The sequence below is a fragment of the Amyelois transitella genome, chromosome 18, assembly GCF_032362555.1.
Source record: "Amyelois transitella isolate CPQ chromosome 18, ilAmyTran1.1, whole genome shotgun sequence".
Classification (NCBI taxonomy): Eukaryota; Metazoa; Arthropoda; class Insecta; order Lepidoptera; family Pyralidae; genus Amyelois; species Amyelois transitella.
The window spans coordinates 8,069,549-8,088,054 of NC_083521.1; the positions used below are offsets into that span (position 1 = coordinate 8,069,549).

Below are 18,506 nucleotides of genomic sequence, written 5' to 3' on the forward strand. Positions count from 1 at the left end.
GTTTCAATTCACTACCTGACACATATTTACTTGGGTGAAATTTGGAAATAGATTGTCGGTATATTTACCGACTTACAATTATACATTATTATTTTATATTTCTAACTAAAATCACAATGCAAACATATAATCACCAATGCAAACATATAATCACGTCTATCCCCTGCGGGGTAGACAGAGCCTGCGGGGTAGACAGAGCTGTTTAGCCTAATGATAGTGATTCAAGGTGCCACACACCACACGGCACCTTAACCCATATCTAACTTCGGGAAAATGTCTCTATTGATGCATTTTCCCGTTGTTAGTTTGAAAATTCAAAGAAATTAAACACAAAATGCTTCAAAACTGATATTTATTACGTGTCTATAAAAAAAGGAATGCGAAATAACCGCGCTACAGTGCGCAAGCGGCTGGTCCAGCTTACTGAGACAGTTTTGACAATCCGTAAGACAGTTTTAGTCTTCCGGGAATTGTCCCGGAACGTAAGACAGGATCAGGGCAGTCTTGGCCGGGACGAGAACGGAGTCTCTGTCTACCGACATGTGGTTTGTGTAACTGAAAAGAAAAATAAATAAATAAATGAACATTAGTTTGCTACTAACAATGTGTAAATTTTTTTTTTGTTTCATAATTTAACCCATAGGTACCCATTTCACCTTGGTTAAATTTGGTAGAATACTATGTAATGGAATTGGAACCCTGCAAAGGTTACGGTGATCAGATAGGAGTCGCTTCGTATAAAAACCTGACTCGCCCAATCCAGGATCCACGGTCAAAGGCATACCCCGGGCTCCTCTGCAGAGTGGTGAGGATGCAACCGGGACTAAAGCTAGGAGGAAGAAGACTATGTAATGGAAAGTTACGCAGGCTGATTACAAAAAAGCAGTTATCGTGACAAGAATTATCGTTCGCAACAGTCGTCCACGGCCAGGTCGAGATAAAATTGTGTGATTTGTCATGTTTGTGATCACAGTTTTAAAATTTCAAAATCTATGGTTTGAAACCCGACTAGGACAAGATGAAAACGATGCGCGATTTGTTACTTATTTTATTAATTGGAGAAAGCCCTTAATCAATTCGGCAAAGTTTAAATTTTAACATTTTTGGTTAAACATTTGACAGAACAAAGTCTGTGTCGGTGAGGGACTATTAATTTAAAAAACAAATTTTGAGTTGTTCGAGAGAAAATTGGGCTGAACAATGTCTCCCAGGCAGGCTAATTCATATATAAACTGGGGTCTGCCTCCGTAGCACGATTAATTGCGCTATTTATAGCGCTGTTTTGTAACGTGAAACGGAACGACAGTTATCGCGCTATAAAAACTACGGGTAAACCATTCTACGGATGTAGATGGGGTTTATATATGAATTAGCTCTGCCGAGAACACATTGTTCTGCCTAATATACCCCTCAACCAATTGAAAATTGTTTTTATTTGTATAAGAAGTAAATACATACTTAGCGGCGGCTGCGCCGGCGGTGACGTGGTGCACGGAGAGCGTCGCCGGCACGGACGGCAGCGCCAGCGCCGCCTCGCCCGCGCGGGGGCTCGGGTTCAGCACCGACAGGTAGCCCGTGTGGCCCGCCTTCCATCTGGAAACATCATCACGTCTATATGCCGTGCGGGGTAGAGAGACCCGACAGTCTTCAAAAGACTGATAAACAGAGACAGGTCAGCTCATCGCCTAAAAGAAGTCACAAATTTATAAGCCAATCCCTTAGTCGCCTTTTAAGACATCCATGGTAAAAAGATGGAGTGGTCCTATTCTTCTTTTCTTATGGTGCCGAGAACCACACGAAACAATTTCCAATGAGTAATATTAAAGGTATGGTCGATTGAAAGACAAATTACAATAGTTGATTATTCTTGGCCACTAATGGTTCTCGCATATATTATGAATAAGTTCCGTTCGATAAATTGAGATTCAAATAGTGACAGTTTTGCTAGCCCATCGCCTCAAAAAAGAATCCTAAATTTATAAGCCTATCCTTTAGTCGCCGTTTACGTCATCCATGGAAAAAAGATGGAGTGGTCCTATTCTTTTTTCTATTGGTGCCGGGGAACCACACGGCACCATAGTAAACAAATAAATGATAATAGACGGAATACGACGGAAAAATATTATCTATCTATTACCTGGCAACCACAAGCACCTTCACTCCACTGGTGGTGTTCACAGTCCTGAAGATGGTGTGACCGTGCTGGATGCTCGCGTCCTCGCGAATGGGCACTAAATGTGACAAGACGCCGCGCTGGAAACAAACAAATAAACAATGAACTCGGTGACTTGCCGTTTTTTTTTTACTTACTTAGTTCTTTTATAGTTTGCCGGTTGACTGGAAGTGATCCCTTTGTGAGATAAGTCCGCCATTGCAAGTGATTTTTTTTATAACTGTGTACAATTTCTTGTAACTGTGTAAATTTCTGTGCAATAAAAATATTACAAACAAACAAACAAATGTATATTACTATTTATTTGAAACTGTATCCAAACTAACTAATATTATAAATGCGAAAATAAGTTTGTTTGTTAACTCTTTACACATTATCACGAACGAACCAATCTTCTTCAAATTTCGCGTATATATATATATAATATATATGGGACAAATTACACAGATTGAGTTAGCCTCGATGTATGTTCGAGACTTGTGTTACGAGATACTAACTCAACAGTACTATATTTAATAATAAATACTTTTAGAGATAAACGTCCAAGACCCAGGCCAATCAGAAAGTTATTTTCTGATATTAAGAGTCTGAAGGAGGACATAGGGTACTTTCCATTTCGACAAAACTAAAGTTTCACGGAGCAGTTTTATTAACGCCGTAATTATGATCACTTTCTAGTACTCACGCGACCTTAAAGTCTCCTACCCGAGAGACATTTCTCAAAAAGACCACTCTTCGTAGCGGTTTCAGTAAGCCTGTAAGAGTATGATCGCTGGTGACTTACCGACGTAGCGTTGTCCTCTTCGTCGAGCTGAGAGAGGTCGATGACGGGCGCGGCGGGCAGCAGTAACGCAAACTCAGCCCACTCCACTTCAGAGTCTCCTGTCAACTGTGAAAGAAATAAAGTATTTGATATGTGTTCATGATTTCATTATCGAAATATAAATTTTCCGCACAGTCGTGATTCAATATGAGTTGGATTCCCCTGCAAACGTTGCGGATGTTAGACGGTAGAACAACATTAATAAGTATAACCACTCAAAACTTTTTCTAAATCATGTAATTGTTATCACTATTGAGTTTTATTCCTACGGGAGCTGAATCTTGACAGTCATTTATTTAACAACTATATCCTGCCTTGACGTATGAATTTCAAGAGCTTATATTTATATGGCTCGAACATGCCTCTTTATTCATTTATTTTGCAAAATTTCAAGATTTAGAAAATTCTTTGCAATTTCTTCTTTTAATCTGAGCAATGTATTCTCTCGTCTACATTTCTATTCTAAGTTTGGATAGTTGCGAAGTTGACGTTGTTGAAGAAAATTCTGCATTGCAGTTTGTCACCGCTTCTTCTGCACCGACGCTTCGGAAGCGGCAGTAAACTTAGATTTAAATAATTCATTCGAAGTCAACCAACGTTGTGAAACCAAGAGACATGACAATTATTAAATGATAAGAAGTGTCTCATAACAATGAAAAAATTTTGAAATTTTTCAAATTGAAAAATTACGTAAACAATAACGTTCCGCATGTTACCTGTAAAGCGTTCCAATTGTCAGTGTTCAAATAAGTATTAAGTATTTCAGCGGCGGTGTCGGCGCCTTCCGGCAGCACGGGCACGGGCGCGGCGCTGGGCGGCGAGAGGGTCACATTGTGCCGCAGCAGGTGCAGCTCGGGGCGAGTCGACTCGCGCAGTGTGAACACGCGCTCCGCTGGTGGTAGTAGATTTACATTTGAATTGGGCTAATTAGTGTCCGTCTACTCATCCGAGAATGAGGCGTGTTATGTTAGGATAAATTGTGGTCAGGATGTTATAGGGACAATGACAGGGACAAGAAAAAAAAATTTTGTATATTTTTTTAAACTTAGACAATCAAATTTAATTTTCCCAATATAATCAGAGACGTAGGAAATAAGGCGGACGGAGTGTGACTTGAAAAAAAATGAAGCATCTTAATGGCGGGGTTATACGCGTGTGTGAGTGACAAAAACTTTACCTGCGTGAGAAAAATTGTGACGCATCTGCGCTAACGCAATAACGGCCAACTGTCACACTAAGTGTGTGCGTGAGGCGTGTATATATAGAGCGGGCCGGCGGCATATTACTGGTGCTTCATTTTGCCATATAGTCCGTCTCCGTCTGCCTTTTTTCCTATGTCTATGACTAATATTCTGCCATTTTAACAGCTTCACCGGTGATAGTCATCAGATCATTCCGAGTGTGTCGTGTGGTTCCCGGCACCAATACAAAAAAGAATAGGACCACTCCATCTCTTTCCCATGGATGTTGTAAAAAGCGACTAAGGGCTAGGCTTACAAACTTGGATTCTTTTTAGGCGATGGGCTAGCAACCTGTCGCTATTTGAATCTCAATTTATTTATTTATTTATTTATTTATTATACACATAACAGAATACAACTAAGTACATATAATAAGATAAAAAAGAAATAATAGAAACAGATCTGGGTCTGCTTCCACAGGATGTGCTTATGCAAAAAACAAACGGGGAAAGAGTTCCATGCGTTAAAATACATTATATTACATTTCAATTAAATCAAATCTTACAAGCCATGCCACAATTAGCACAGCAAAAAAGAAAAAGAAACAAAAACAAACAAAACAAACAGACACAATTGGAAAAATTACAATTAGAAGGAATTTGAGGATTTAACTTAAGGTGGCAGTTTGTGATAAAGTATATTCCTAAGTATTCTGGAATATGCAGCTAAATTTGGGTTAAAAATGTCAAACTCTTCGAATTTTTTTGTTATCTCATTACACTGACGAGCCATCCTAACAATAGGGTTAAAAAAGGATGTGTTATTGCTGTATACCTGTAAAGCAAAAACTCCTATCTGAGCTGACCTGCGCGCACTATACCTAATATTTAAGGTAACCTGGGAGAGCAAATCGGGAGCATCCACTATAGAGTGAATTATTTTATAGAGAAAGACCAAGTCAAAGTAACTTCTGCGCGCTTCAAGCCTTTGCACGTTAAACTTTAATAGGCGGGCCTCATAATCAAGTCCGAGACGGTTCAATTGCAGAAGGTTCAATTCTATCAATAAGCCAAATAGCTGAACGTGACCTTTCAGTCTTTTCAATACTGTTGGCTCTGTCTACCCCGCAAGGGATATAGACGTGACTATATGTATGTATCATTCCGAGTGATGATGTTAAGAGAATATTGATTATTCCAAACTGCTCAGAAATCGCAGTAGCCGAAGCAATCCTCCTCGCTGCCAAACTAGCATGGCATACATAGACGACATACCAGCAGAGTCCGGGTTGACGACGGCGCCCCAGCGGGCCAGCAGCGCGGCCAGCTGCGGCTGGTCGCGCGTGCGCCGGTGCCGCCAGAACGCGTACGAGTCGTGGGTGGCGCCCAGGGCGCGGTGAGACGTGTCCTTCTCCTCGTCCTGTAGCGACGCGTTGACTAGGGCTTGGCGGGCGTGGACGAGTCTGTGGAAGAATTGAACAATTTATACGTACATACATACATATGGTCACGTCTATATCCCTTGCGGGGTAGACAGAGCCAACAGTCTTGAAAAGACTGAATGGCCACGTTTAGATATTTGGCTTTATGATAGAATAGGCTATTTGACTGTATTAAAAATATACATTTCTTTTATGTCATCAGTCTTAATATAATTTTTTTGGAGCGATTTGTAATAACGCGAGATAAAAATATTGCATTATTTAAACAAAATCCGTCTAAGAAAATTAGGTTTTTATATGCAGCTGTCACGTGACTAAAAACGAACGTGATTGGCTATTTCTATTATGACGTCAATTATCCATAAACAGACTGTGGATCGTACTGTTCCTTAGTGTTCGCTATTATTTTTCAAGATTTTATAAGTGTTTGATCGCTCAGGATAAGTCAGATAACATAGGTATTTAATAATGGAAACCAATTCCGCGAAAGCTGACAGTCGAAACCTACCAAAAGTGGACGCAATAATGGTTGGAAGAAGAAATCTGAATTGTCTTCTTCAAAGACAATCCAGATTTCTATGCTGCCGAACTGAGGAATGTGAAAACATCAATGTAAGTATATCTTGGTAACCACTGATCTTAGATCATGATCTGAAACCACTTCTTGCGAATATTCAAATCCATCGGCATAGAAAAAAACAGTTTCGTAGGAGATTTTATTGTTGTATTAGTGCATTGGCACTGCACAACATTTATAGGAACTCATTTTAATAATTTTCACACATATGACGTGGCACAAGTTAAATAAAACAAGAGAAAATCAAAACTTTTCGAAACACAAACAAGCTTTGTATGATATTTACACGAAATTTACGTCACTGCATGCCATGGCCGCCATATTGCTAAAAGTCGCGTTTTGGCGGCATATTTGAATATTTCATTTTCTTTTTCGATTTTTTAATAAAATAACTGTAATAAAGGCAGAAAAGTATTTTTGTAGGGCTCCTTATAAACAAATAAATACCCTTAGATAGTTTTTAAAACTTTGTCAAATAGCCTATTGAGATTCAAATAGTGACAGGTTGCTAGCCCATCGCCTAAAAGAGGAATCCCAAGTTTATAAGCCTATCCCTTAATCGCCTTTTACGACATCCATGGGAAAGAGATGTGAGTGGTCCTATTCTTTTTTGTAATGGTGCCGGGAACCGCACGGCACAAATGAAAATATGAAAATATATTCTTTCGTACCTAAGGATCTTCATAGCCCAGGCTTCAGTCAATATCCCTCTTTAGCCTAATCAATAACTTTACAAAATCATACTAACCTCACGCCTCCCACTCCGGCGTTCACATATATATTAAGAACATCGTCGAAGTGTTTCTTGACGGCCTCGTTCCTGAAGTTCAGGTCCGGCTGGTCGGCGCGGTACTGGTGGAGGTAGAACTCCTTGCGTTCCGGGTGCAGCGTCCACGCCGGCTCGTTTAACGTTGACACCTGGGATATGGAGTAGAAAATGAAAATGAATAAGTTATTTGCAAGAAGTCAAATAGCGAACACCGAGCAATTATAATGGATATTGTACTAAAGAAAGGTGCAGTGTGGTTCCCGGCACCAATAAAAAAAAAGAATAGGACTTCTCTTTCCCATGGATGTCGTAAAAGGCCACTAACGGATAAGCTTATAAACATGGAATTCTTGTTTTAGGCGATGGGCTGGCAACCTGTCACTATTTGAATCTCAATTCCATCATCAAGCCAAACAGCTGAACATGGCCGATCAGTCTTTTCAAGACTGTTGGCTCTGTCTACCCCTCAAGGGATATAGACGTGACTATACGTATGTATGAGTAATCTGAATTTTTATAGTCAAATCTTTGTTATCAGAGACCGTGGCAAGTGGAAAGAGGTAGTCTTTGCCTACCCCTCCGGGAAAGAGGCGTGATTTTATGTATTGTGTGTAAATCATTGTTACTCACCCACTTGTTAGGCGGTATGTTGTAACATTTGTAAATAGTAAAATTAATTAACAAAGTTGACCTATGCGCGCACACCAACCTCCGTTCTATAAGTTTAAACACAAAAGAACGTAGTGACGTGATAAACTTAAGATTTTGAAAGCATTCTTTCAAATGAACATACATACATACATATGGTCACGTCTATATCCCTTGCGGGGTAGACAGAGCCAACAGTCATGAAAAGACTGAACAGCCACGTTCAGCTATTTGGCTTAATGATAGAATTGAGATTCAAATAGTGACAGGTTGCTAGCCCATCGCCCAAAAGATGTGTGAAGTGATTTTATGTATGTATGTAAATCATTGTTACTCACCCACTTGTTAGGCGGTATCGGATTACCAGCCGCGTCATACTCCGTGGGCTTGCTCCAGATGAAGTAGTCATCATACTCCTCGGACCGGTTGGCGCTCAGTTGGAACCAATTAGACGCGTTGGACACGAAGTTCGGGGTAAGGTCCACGATCACCCTGCAAATGGTGAATTCTCAAAATATTTCTCTCATCTATATACTACATAATATTATAAAGCTGAAGAGTTTGTTTGTTTGTTTGTTTGAACGCGCTAATCTCAGGAGCTAGTGGATCAAATTGAGAAATTTTGTTTTGAATAGACCATTTATCGAGGAAGGTTTGAGGCTTATATAACATCACGCTGCAACTATTAGGAGCGAAGTAAAAATGGAAAATGTGAAAAAAAAAACGGGGAAAATTATACATCCTTGAGGGCTTCAATGATGCCCAAAATAACTATTCCACGCGAACGAAGTCGCGGGCACAGCTAGTTAAAACATAGTTTCAGCCATTTGAAATCGACTTAACCAATTATTGAGAGCTAGCCCACTCTGCGCTTGGTGGTACGTGGTACCCACCCATTCACACGAACCCCTATCACAAAGCACATTTTTTCAAAGTAAATTAACTGATCCAGAAATTAAAACCCACGGGTGAAAATTCAGTCTTATACTCTATGATGTTTAGCTATTTGAATACATTAGTTTGAATACTAACCGATGATATTACAGCGAGGGAAAACATCGCGAAAACTTGCACATTCAGGCAGTTGAATGTGGAATCATGATCCAATACAGCTTAAAGTTCTCCTAATGAGGATGCCGAGGTCAGAGAGTCGCTTCGTGTTAAAACCTGACTCACCAAATCCTGGATCCATAGTCAAAGCGAACCCCGGGCTCCTCTCCTGCGTTTTAGGGATGTTACTGGGACTTTATGCAATATATCCAATCCAATTTTGAAAATAAATCTATTCTATTATATTCTTTAGAATATATTCTATTCTATTCTTTAGAATATTTATTCTTTATAATATGAATTTTATTTTCAAAATAGAATATATTTATTCTCAAAACTGGATACAAGGTATCACTTAATGACGTCACACCACTTCAATCTAATTATAACTACTACCACTTCCAAAGCGCGTATGTAGAAGAAGCGGCGGAACAAACTACACTGCAGCCACTTTAGCCAGGCGGAAGAAGATACGCTATATTACAATGTAAACTGACTCACTTGACACCATAACTCTTGGCCTTCTCAACCAACTGCTTGATCTGCTCCACCAGCTCAGGCTCCTCCAGCACCTCGTACGTCGGCACAGCGTCCACGAACACACCCTGGACTTTGTTAGCTCCCAGGAGTGGCAGCTTCTCTTCGATTTCTGGCAGGCTGTCTAGGGGAGTCAAATCTACAAGGGGACCTTTCTCGAACCTGGTGAAATTAAATAAATTTATTAGCCGGCAAAAATCATTTGTCCATATGCATCATTTAGGCATACAGCTGAACGTGGCCTGTCAGTCCTTTCAAGACTGTTGGCTCTGCCTACCCTGCAAGACGTGACTTTATGTATGTATGTATGTAAACATACACCACATAGATTCATTCACATTTTTATACTTTACAGGGTAGACAAAGTCAATGGTCTTGTAAAAACTGAAATGCCACATTCAGCTCACTTTGCTTAATAATAGAAAGATAGTGACAGACCAACTTTTATAATAAGCCAAAAACATATTATAAAGAATAAATAATTTTGAAAACTAACCCATCGAGAGAATCACGGGAAAAGCTAATAAATCCCAATTTTATTAGCTTACTTTTACGATCTGTACGCAAAGAGAAGCTGGTATTCACTGTTCTTTTATTTTGTTTTTTTAATAATGGGTAAATTAGGGTTTGACTGAACTTACCACTTCTTCGGAGGCGGCGGCGAGCACTTCGGGGCTCTAATGATGATCGCGACGGCCCCGGCCAGCATGGCGAGCCACAGGGCCCAGAACAGCACGAACATGAACCAGCGCAAGCGCACCCAGAACGGATCGTCGGCATATTTGAGTAGTTCCTCTTTCGTCAAGCCGGAATATTGCTAAGAAAATGAAGGAAAGCAAGGAATAAGTTACAAAAAATATATTTTCCAAAATTTTATAATGGATCTAGCTGAATAGCTGAAGTTTCACTGTGTCCTTGGTCCAATAAATTACCACAAACAAGTCAAAGTTGATTAAGATAATGGAACTGATTTATTAAAATTTGACATTGTTACATACATATAGTCACGTCCATATCACTTGCGGGGTAGACAGAGCCAACAGTCTTGATAAGACTGAAAGGCCACATTCAGTTTTTGCGTGATGATAGAATTGAGATTCAGTGACAGGTTGCTAGCCCATCGCCTTAAAGAAGAATCAAGTATAAATCTGGGAACCTATCCCTTAGACATTAGCCTTTTGATATTGTTACCACAACGTTATCACTAAAAGCAAAACATTTTTAAAAATCCCAGGAGAATGAGGCTCGGCCAATCTAAACTTTTAACTTAGATCTCCATCTCAACCTGGTCGTTATTATTTAACACACGAATTACTTTCATAACTAATAAGGCGTTGTGTTGATAACCAGCGAGGCTGCTCACATAAATAGTTGATCGTTGAGGACGCAGCGGACCAGCATCAGAGTCAGCCCCTATCTTTAGTTCCTTCACTTTAATATATTTTATTCTTACAATCTACGGTGAACACTTTTGTTTAATTAAGTACTTAATTATAAAGATTTATGAGACAAGAAAATCATTTATTATGACATAGGTACCTATGACATACATAGCTTTCAAACGGAAGTATAGAGGTGTGACGAACGAACTATTAACAAAAAGTTTTTATTTCCATTTATTGCAATAGGTTTTTTTTTTTCAATTAAATACCTGTGCCAATAGTCTATATGGGGCGGCGGTGGCCGAGTGGAAATTCTGATCTATAAATACTGAATTCAGATCTCATTGCTTTTGACATTATAAGGCGAAAAAAAAGAGAAAATACCGATAATGCTATATTGATGACGAAATACTGGTCCTCTCTAATATGATTTGCCTAAGTCGATACTCTAATAAGAAGACTACTAGAGGAACTACTGTGTACTCGCCACTCCATATCTTTATCATGGATGTCGTAAAAGGCGACTAAACGATAGGCTTTTAAACTTGGGATTCTTAGGCGCTGAACTAGCAACATGTCACTATTTGAATCTCAATTCTGTGATTAAGCCAAACAGCCGAACGTGGCCTGCCTATCAATCTTTTCAAGATTGTTGGCTCCGTCAACCCCGCGAGGGATAAAGATACATACATACATACATAAAGTCACGCCTCTTTCCCGGAGGGGTAGGCAGAGACTACCTCTTTCCACTTGCCACGATCTCTGCATATTTCCTTCGCTTCATCCACATCCATAACTAAAAAATAAATATATAATAGACTATACATATATGTATTTACATATGTGTACTCACTCTCTTGTTAGCGTCCAGCTCAATCTTGGCGTCGCCATTCCTGTGGTCCCCGACGACATATTTGGCGTCGGCCATGTCCACGCACACGACTTTCTCGCCCAGGTCACCCTTCAGCAGACGCTCTTCGGCTTCGTCGACCTTCTCCTTGGACTTGCCCAGGCTCGACTTGGATGTGCGGAATCCTGGGGAATAAGCAACAATAAGACTCTGACTGATTGATCTATCTGTGCGCGCGATCTGACTGACACCACCTTTTTGTGTTTTTTTTTTTCTTTTAGTAAACCATGGTTTTCATACAAACAGCATTTCCTTTTTCTGACTGCAAATTTAGTTGTTGGTTTCAAAGCTCGGTTCGGATTTAAACAACGCATAAACGATTCTTTACGAGCTGTTAAAATAAATTAAGTACAAAGTTTGCACGGTCGCGTGGTGGTCGCGTGTCACATATTCCTCGTTATTTTCAACAAACTTGTACAGTTAACAGATTGCCTGGCATTTACCAGAGTTTAAAGATTGAACGTTATTATGTACCAATATATCACACATTCCCATATGCTTGTCAAACCATATAGTATATCAGGTTACCGTGGATGGAACTATGAAGCAGTAATCTTGTACTTAAAAGATATTGAAAAAAGTCTTCCAATGGCGAATCTATATAAGACCAACAGATGCCTGAAAATGATTTTGTACAATGAATATGTGTCTGTTTATATGTTTGTGCTCGCATAACGCGAAAACTATTGCTTCGTTTTGAATGAGATGTTCTCTGATGTTTTAGGCTTGGTACAATTCAAAATCTGTCAACACAATATTTCTACCCTCACCCCTGACATTGTCGAAGAACGAAGTCACGGGCGACACCTGGCAGAGGCTAATTAGCATTGAATTTGGATAGGTTGATATGCTGTTTCCTGTACATACACAAAACACAAGTACATGAACATGTTCTTCACCCGCAGTTTTACAGAAAGGGCAGTACGATGATGCAATAATTTCTGGAAGGTCACAAAAAAGGAAACGAGTCCCGACTTCGCGAATTCTCTTAAAAACTGGTTTTAAAATAATGAGGGGAAGATCTTGCGTGACTTCGACTCACCGATAATTTGAGGCATACATACATACACACATTTCACATCTATATAGTATAAAACTCTTCAGTTACCGGTTAACTGACTGATATGACAACGCTCACACCACTGTCTAAAAACTTAAAATTTATCATGTACGTTATTTATATGGTCTAGGGGTGCACTAAGAGCGGTGCACCGAAATTCCCGCGGGAACAGAGAAGTTAAGTTCACGGTTTTAGGAGGGCGGAGCCGCAGGCGCTCTCTGGATAAATTTATTTTAGAAGAAGAGATACATATGTATATTGCGTTTATTATTATTTTTATTGAATGAATGATGAGAAGGGATATATTTATGAAGTTTTGATAATATTTTAAACTTTCACCAAATCCGTCCGGAGTATACTATAAGCTTTTTTAAAGATTTTCGTGCAGGCCATGCCATTTTTTAAATATGAAATTGTTGAAAAAAAAAATATTAATAAACCGATCCTTCACAAAACGAATAAAGATAGGTCAAAAAAGTGAATTATGCCAGCAAGCGTGATTCGCATATCTAACATTCAATTGTGCTACATTAATTTTAAAATAAAACGATTTAAACATCAATTCGTGAAATACCTTACTCCGTAGTCCAGTTAAATAACCAGGAAGCTAACCACTTATCACAGCACAGTCACGACTGCTCTAATAGGCTGCTCACTTAACACTGAGGTATGTCCCAATGCAGGGCTCAATATTGGGGTGACCAAGCGGTGGGGCACTTCAGGATATTTTGGGAAGCATGTTGGGTTTTTGCCAAGTTTAATTGAAATAGAAATAGCATTAAAAATGATAAAACTAAGTGTCTGTTGGCGCTGTGGTTACTTTCTTGCCTTTAAACAACCTGGGTTAAATCATCATGAAGTGAAAGCACTTTTTCAGGTTGACGTGGATGCTTATCTTGTCGAAATAGAACTTATTTTGGGGCTGACATTTTACAAATTAATTTACTCAATTTTAATTTATTAATCCTATTACATTAGGCGTCCCTTGGAAGTGACAGAAAGATAAATAAATAAACAAAAACGCTAGTGACATAAATAGATCTAATCTTCATTTACTAGGTAGATAGGAACAACATTAATGAATTAATTGCCTGAATTGACTCATTGTTCAAAGATACAATTAATTGTTTAGAGAGCAAAGTTTAAACAGCATCAATTGGTTGATCGTTGTTCTATATGCAAACAGTATGTTCTTATAGGCACGGCCCTAATTACGATTCTTTTCGGCCTTTCTACAATAAAAATCTATTGATAATTTTATGTAGATATCTATTACATTTTATGCTTGCTTTTTTGACTTTCCTTTTACACTTCTGGAAGAAAACATTTCAGAGTTAAGATAGACTTTTATGCCAATTTATATATATAACATATATATATAACACTTGTTCATAAATAAAAAAATAATACAAAAGAACGTGGCTGTTACAGTATATAGACAGTTCCTAGTTAAATAAATCTCAAGGCATAATAAACAAAATTGTTTTAAAATTGTTACTTTCATTTAGAATCGCCGATATACGGTAGAAATTACTTCAGGAGACATTACTTCTATACTTTTTTTATCAATAAGTTTTATTTATAGAAATTCTCAATGCGCTCAGGCAGCCTAAATGGATATCTTGCACCTTACAATAATTCCTAAAATCGTGGTCACCTTACGGGCTGGGCGTATCTCATAAATTGCTGATTCCAGAAAGCCAGCGGGACTTGGCGGAACATAAGTCGTTAGCTCGATACGCTCTGACAATTTTGATTTAGGTACCTTTTGATGTAGGTACATAATTCGTTCGTATTTAAAATTGTATAGAATAAGCTTATATTTTGGAACATTAACATAATATAAACTTAGATGATACTTATTTCTTATCTGGCTTGTTATTCTAAATATGCAGAAACTGCTTATCTTTAGTGTCCACTGTCTACTACGTGGAGTACAATTATTTAGCTCAGGAGTTAGCCCAGGTATCTCTTGGGCCATATATACTTCCATGCTGGTTTACTGGTCAACAAAAAAATTATGTTAGCCCAGCAGCTTTTTCTCATTCCTCGCTCCCCTGGTCTCTTCAGATTATTACAGATAAAACAAGGAAAAGGCATATTAACTATGACTTGAGATTCTTATTTTAGATGATAGGCTTACAACGTGTCTAGCCACCAGCCATTATATCAAAACCTCAATCATATGACCTTTTACTCTTGGTCAATAATCCAATAGGCTCTGTCAACCTCGTAAGGGATAAAGTCGTGATGTGTGAGTGTAGACGAGTAAAATGCAATGTGTCATAAAGACGTGCTTTGCTTTGTTTTACTAATTTAAACCATTGTCGATTCATAATGGAAGTTGCAACCGCATCCTTAAATGAGTACTTACTAATATAACCTAGAGCTGCGTAACGCAAGGTTCACGCTACTGACAATAAACAATACCTCATTTGCCTCAGTGATTGAATATGCTGATAGAACTGTTTTATTTGAAGAGCATCGTTGGTCGAATGATTAAGTTGCTCGCGAAACTCGGGTTCGAATCCAACTGCATCCATTACACCAATAACTCTATATTAATACTTTAGTATGGATGCTAACCTAGGCGAGGCGAGGCACGACATTATGACGAAACCTGTACATTCCGAATTTTTGAAGTCAGATGACTTCAAAAATTATGTGTGTCAGAATCGCGAGTGTACCTCACGGATTTAAATATCTGTATTGGATCAAAAACGTACTTGATGTGTACCTCAGTGTACATATCCTTACTTCTTTTGAAATGCTAATTTAATTGAAAAAGATGACTACATAAATCTTAAGAAGAACTTGTACAAGTGGACCACTAAAATAGCTGTAATAGAATGATAGCCACTTCCTGTCTCTTGTCGAGTTCGGAGAGTAGCCTCGTTTTGCAATTGTTGAGCGTTGGGGCCCATTCTATATGAAGCTGATAATTTTGATAAATGAAAACCTATAATACTGTAGTTATTTTGTAGGTATGGCACAACTAGAACCTAAATTATGCCAGCGACACATTATTAACATTAAACAAATGAAACGAATACATTAATCCCGCGGGAATTTTGGAGAATTCTCTTGCCCCTGGGCCGTGTAAGGAAATTTCGAATCTGTAGTCTGCATTAATATCAGTCGGCCACTGTCACTGTGCATTCATATCAATCAGTCAGTGTCCGCAGATGACAAAAATTGTAGCAGGATAAGACCTTAACTAACTCCAACTACCACAACTTCCACAGGTAGGTAGGATACTGTGGCGTTTTCAAATGTAATGGAAATTATACAGTTACCAGCACCCATGGCATGGCACGCGCTTCGTCGGTTTTATCGCGCGAAAAGCTGGCTTATTATGCAATCAAAAAGTTAAAATAATATTCAAAAACATGTATCACAATTAATATATCAAGATTTATTTTATTTATTATCATACCTCACATAACATTCAAATTTATATTGATTCAATAAAAAATTTAATTACTATAGTTATTAATTAGTCTCATGATGGATTATTGAGCTTATCAAGAAACTGTTCAAACAGCCTGTTCCTTTCTCTCTGTATACTGTTAGACTCTTCTACTATATTAATTAACTTATCTAACTTCTCTTCCACAATCCTTTGTCGTTCCCTCATTTCCAAAGTGACTTTACGGAATTCCAAATATCTTTTTTTATTCAATTTCTGTTTAGCTTCTTCACTTAGCTTAGAGGAAGATTCTCCGTTTTCTTTAACATCGGGTTCATATGCCACAGGATTATTCATAGACAATAATACTTTGGCAACAGTCTCTGTACTTGCGTCCTGTATTTTCTGCTGTATATCCTGTTGCAACTCACCATTGACACTATATATTTCTTCGAAAAAATCGAAATACTGCCATTTAACTTCAGAAACCTGATTTTTACTTTTCTTCTTCAAAAGTCTTATGTATGTTTGTTTAAGATTTCGAAATTTTTTGTCACAAGCATCTGGTGATTTTCCAACAGCATTGCCGATGTCAACCCAGATATTTCTCTTCTTAATTTTGGGTGTTCGGAACTTATCAAGATTTTGTATGTAAAGATTAAGCATAAGGTTGATAGAGGAGTGTTCCCAGTGCTCGAGACCCTCTTCACCACTGTCATGCACCTCCGTCTCAGTAATTTCCATTTGTTTTGGTGGCTGTACATACTCAGTATCATCATTAGTTTCAATATATTCAATTACTGGAGCTGAAACATGTGATAGTTCACTTTATTCATTAACCTTTCAATACATGTAATTATATATGCAATTTCAAAATAAAAGCTACCAATGCTTTAGATAAATTTATCTGTTTGTAATATTCAAGTACCATGCCAATTAAGCTAAAAAGTAAAGCTGTTTGGTGAAGAATATGATGGTAGGAATACTATACCTACTTATTTAGTTTAAAAAACAAATATTCTTTGTTTATTTATATATATGCCTACAGCAAACAAGAAAAAAACACAGTGAAATCTTTTTCTCCAAGCAACAACCAATAAGAATTAACATATTTACCACTCATTTGCACTTGAAGTGTCTTCTATTGTATCACCACTTAAAAATATACTGTTTCATTAAAGTATTATTATTAACTTATTTATGTATATATTATATGTATTTATTTATATATATATTATCATCAACCTAAACACGAAATAAGCGTTTGCGTTTGCATCATCCAGCAATATGTCGACAAAATGGCGCTGAACTAAAAGCGCTTTACTAACCGACCAAATTAAAGATGTCGACTAGAAGACAAAAGGTACTAAATTATACATTGAAGGATAGCAAAAGGAATTAATATTATTACCAGATGTCTTTATCAAGGAAAACAAATAATCGCAAAAATTCTAAACAAAAAATTTAGCCTTAAAAAAAATTAGAGATAACACTCCATTAAGTCGGATTATACCATTGTTTTTGACAGTTCAGTCCCAGAGTTTGTTAAATATTGATTGATAACGTAATGATAAGTGCGAAAGTTGAATCAATTTAATATTTTCTTTATGTTTTTATAGGATTTAGTTCATCATTTGTTCTGTTTTACATGAAAGAATTTCGTAAGTTTGAATGTCCTTGTAAAAAGGTTATGGAGGATCCACTAAAGTCTACTAGTTTCTATATTTTCCAGCATTTGCCCAATCCGTTTTTTAATTCATAATCCCAAAAAGAAACGGTATTACCTGCATCGGACTCCGGAATTGGCTTGTATGAGGCGACGTGGTCGTCCTCATTCACTTGCCCCCCATCTATATTGTGATGGTTCTTCCGCGTCTCCGACATTATGAATTAGTCGTTGAACCGGTTCTACAGCAATATGAAAGCTTTTCTCTTTATACAATTTCTCTTTATTAGGTCAAGCAATTATCTCACGAGCACAAATTACATCAATCGATCACTTTTCATTTCCACGCCTCACAAAGCAATTGACACTGACACTATTGACAGCTGACAGCAGATAGTCAGCATCAGCACCACAGATATTATTTTATAGGTCAGCACAAAAGCTCTTCGTTCAAAAACAGTTGAAACAAAAAAGACGCTATTTTTTCGCTGTGGCAATCTGTCGCCGTTTGTGTCAAAAACGTTAAAAAATTTATATTTATAATTTTTACAGCTTTTTTAAATTCATACCTTTCCTTCCATTAAATAAACTTTTTTTGGGGTTCCTAATAACTTCTGTCCGTCTGTCTGTCACCAGGACGTATCTCGTAAACCGTGAGAGCTTTAAAAGCAAACATTTTCACAGATTATGTATTTCCGTAGTCATTATAAAAACAAATAGTAAAACTTTAAATATATATATGAATGGGGGTCTTCATACAATAAACGTGTTATTTCTTGTATTTCTTTTCTCAATATTAACAACGGTGGGTAACCTACAAAAAATTTACAGCATTTAAATTGACTTGTATGTTAACTGTTAACGACGCGATCACCTAAGT

The 18,506-nt window shown here is 37.8% G+C and overlaps 2 protein-coding genes across 2 annotated transcripts; both read right to left on the reverse strand.

Moving 5' to 3' along the window:
- Window positions 1-323: 323 nt before the first annotated feature.
- LOC106137445 (uncharacterized) lies at window positions 324-18,010 on the reverse strand. The gene is made up of 12 exons (XM_060949247.1): window positions 17,745-18,010; window positions 11,435-11,616; window positions 9,841-10,016; window positions 9,164-9,361; window positions 7,951-8,104; window positions 6,944-7,113; window positions 5,372-5,639; window positions 3,713-3,919; window positions 2,958-3,062; window positions 2,138-2,253; window positions 1,459-1,593; window positions 324-555 (listed from the first exon to the last, which is right to left on the reverse strand). Exons 1-12 carry the CDS (start codon window positions 17,842-17,844, stop codon window positions 456-458), a joined length of 1,911 nt encoding a protein of 636 aa, XP_060805230.1. The 5' UTR covers window positions 17,845-18,010; the 3' UTR covers window positions 324-455.
- On the reverse strand, window positions 15,946-17,588 carry LOC106137446 (uncharacterized). The gene is made up of 2 exons (XM_013338276.2): window positions 17,077-17,588; window positions 15,946-16,766 (listed from the first exon to the last, which is right to left on the reverse strand). The coding sequence occupies exons 1-2, from the start codon at window positions 17,081-17,083 to the stop codon at window positions 16,054-16,056; spliced, it is 720 nt and encodes a 239-aa protein (XP_013193730.2). The 5' UTR covers window positions 17,084-17,588; the 3' UTR covers window positions 15,946-16,053.
- Window positions 18,011-18,506: the final 496 nt, after the last annotated feature.

What these genes read in the sequence shown, in the direction of transcription:
- LOC106137445 (XM_060949247.1), bottom strand. Translation starts at nt 17,844, where the DNA reads ATGTCGGAGACGCGGAAGAACCATCACAATATAGATGGGGGGCAAGTG. An exon ending in ACAATTGGAACGCTTTACAG is followed by an intron (nt 3,063 to 3,712) that starts GTAACATGCGGA and finishes TTTCTTTCACAG; the next exon opens with TTGACAGGAGACTCTGAAGT. An exon ending in AAGAGGACAACGCTACGTCG is followed by an intron (nt 2,254 to 2,957) that starts GTAAGTCACCAG and finishes GTTTGTTTCCAG; the next exon opens with CGCGGCGTCTTGTCACATTT.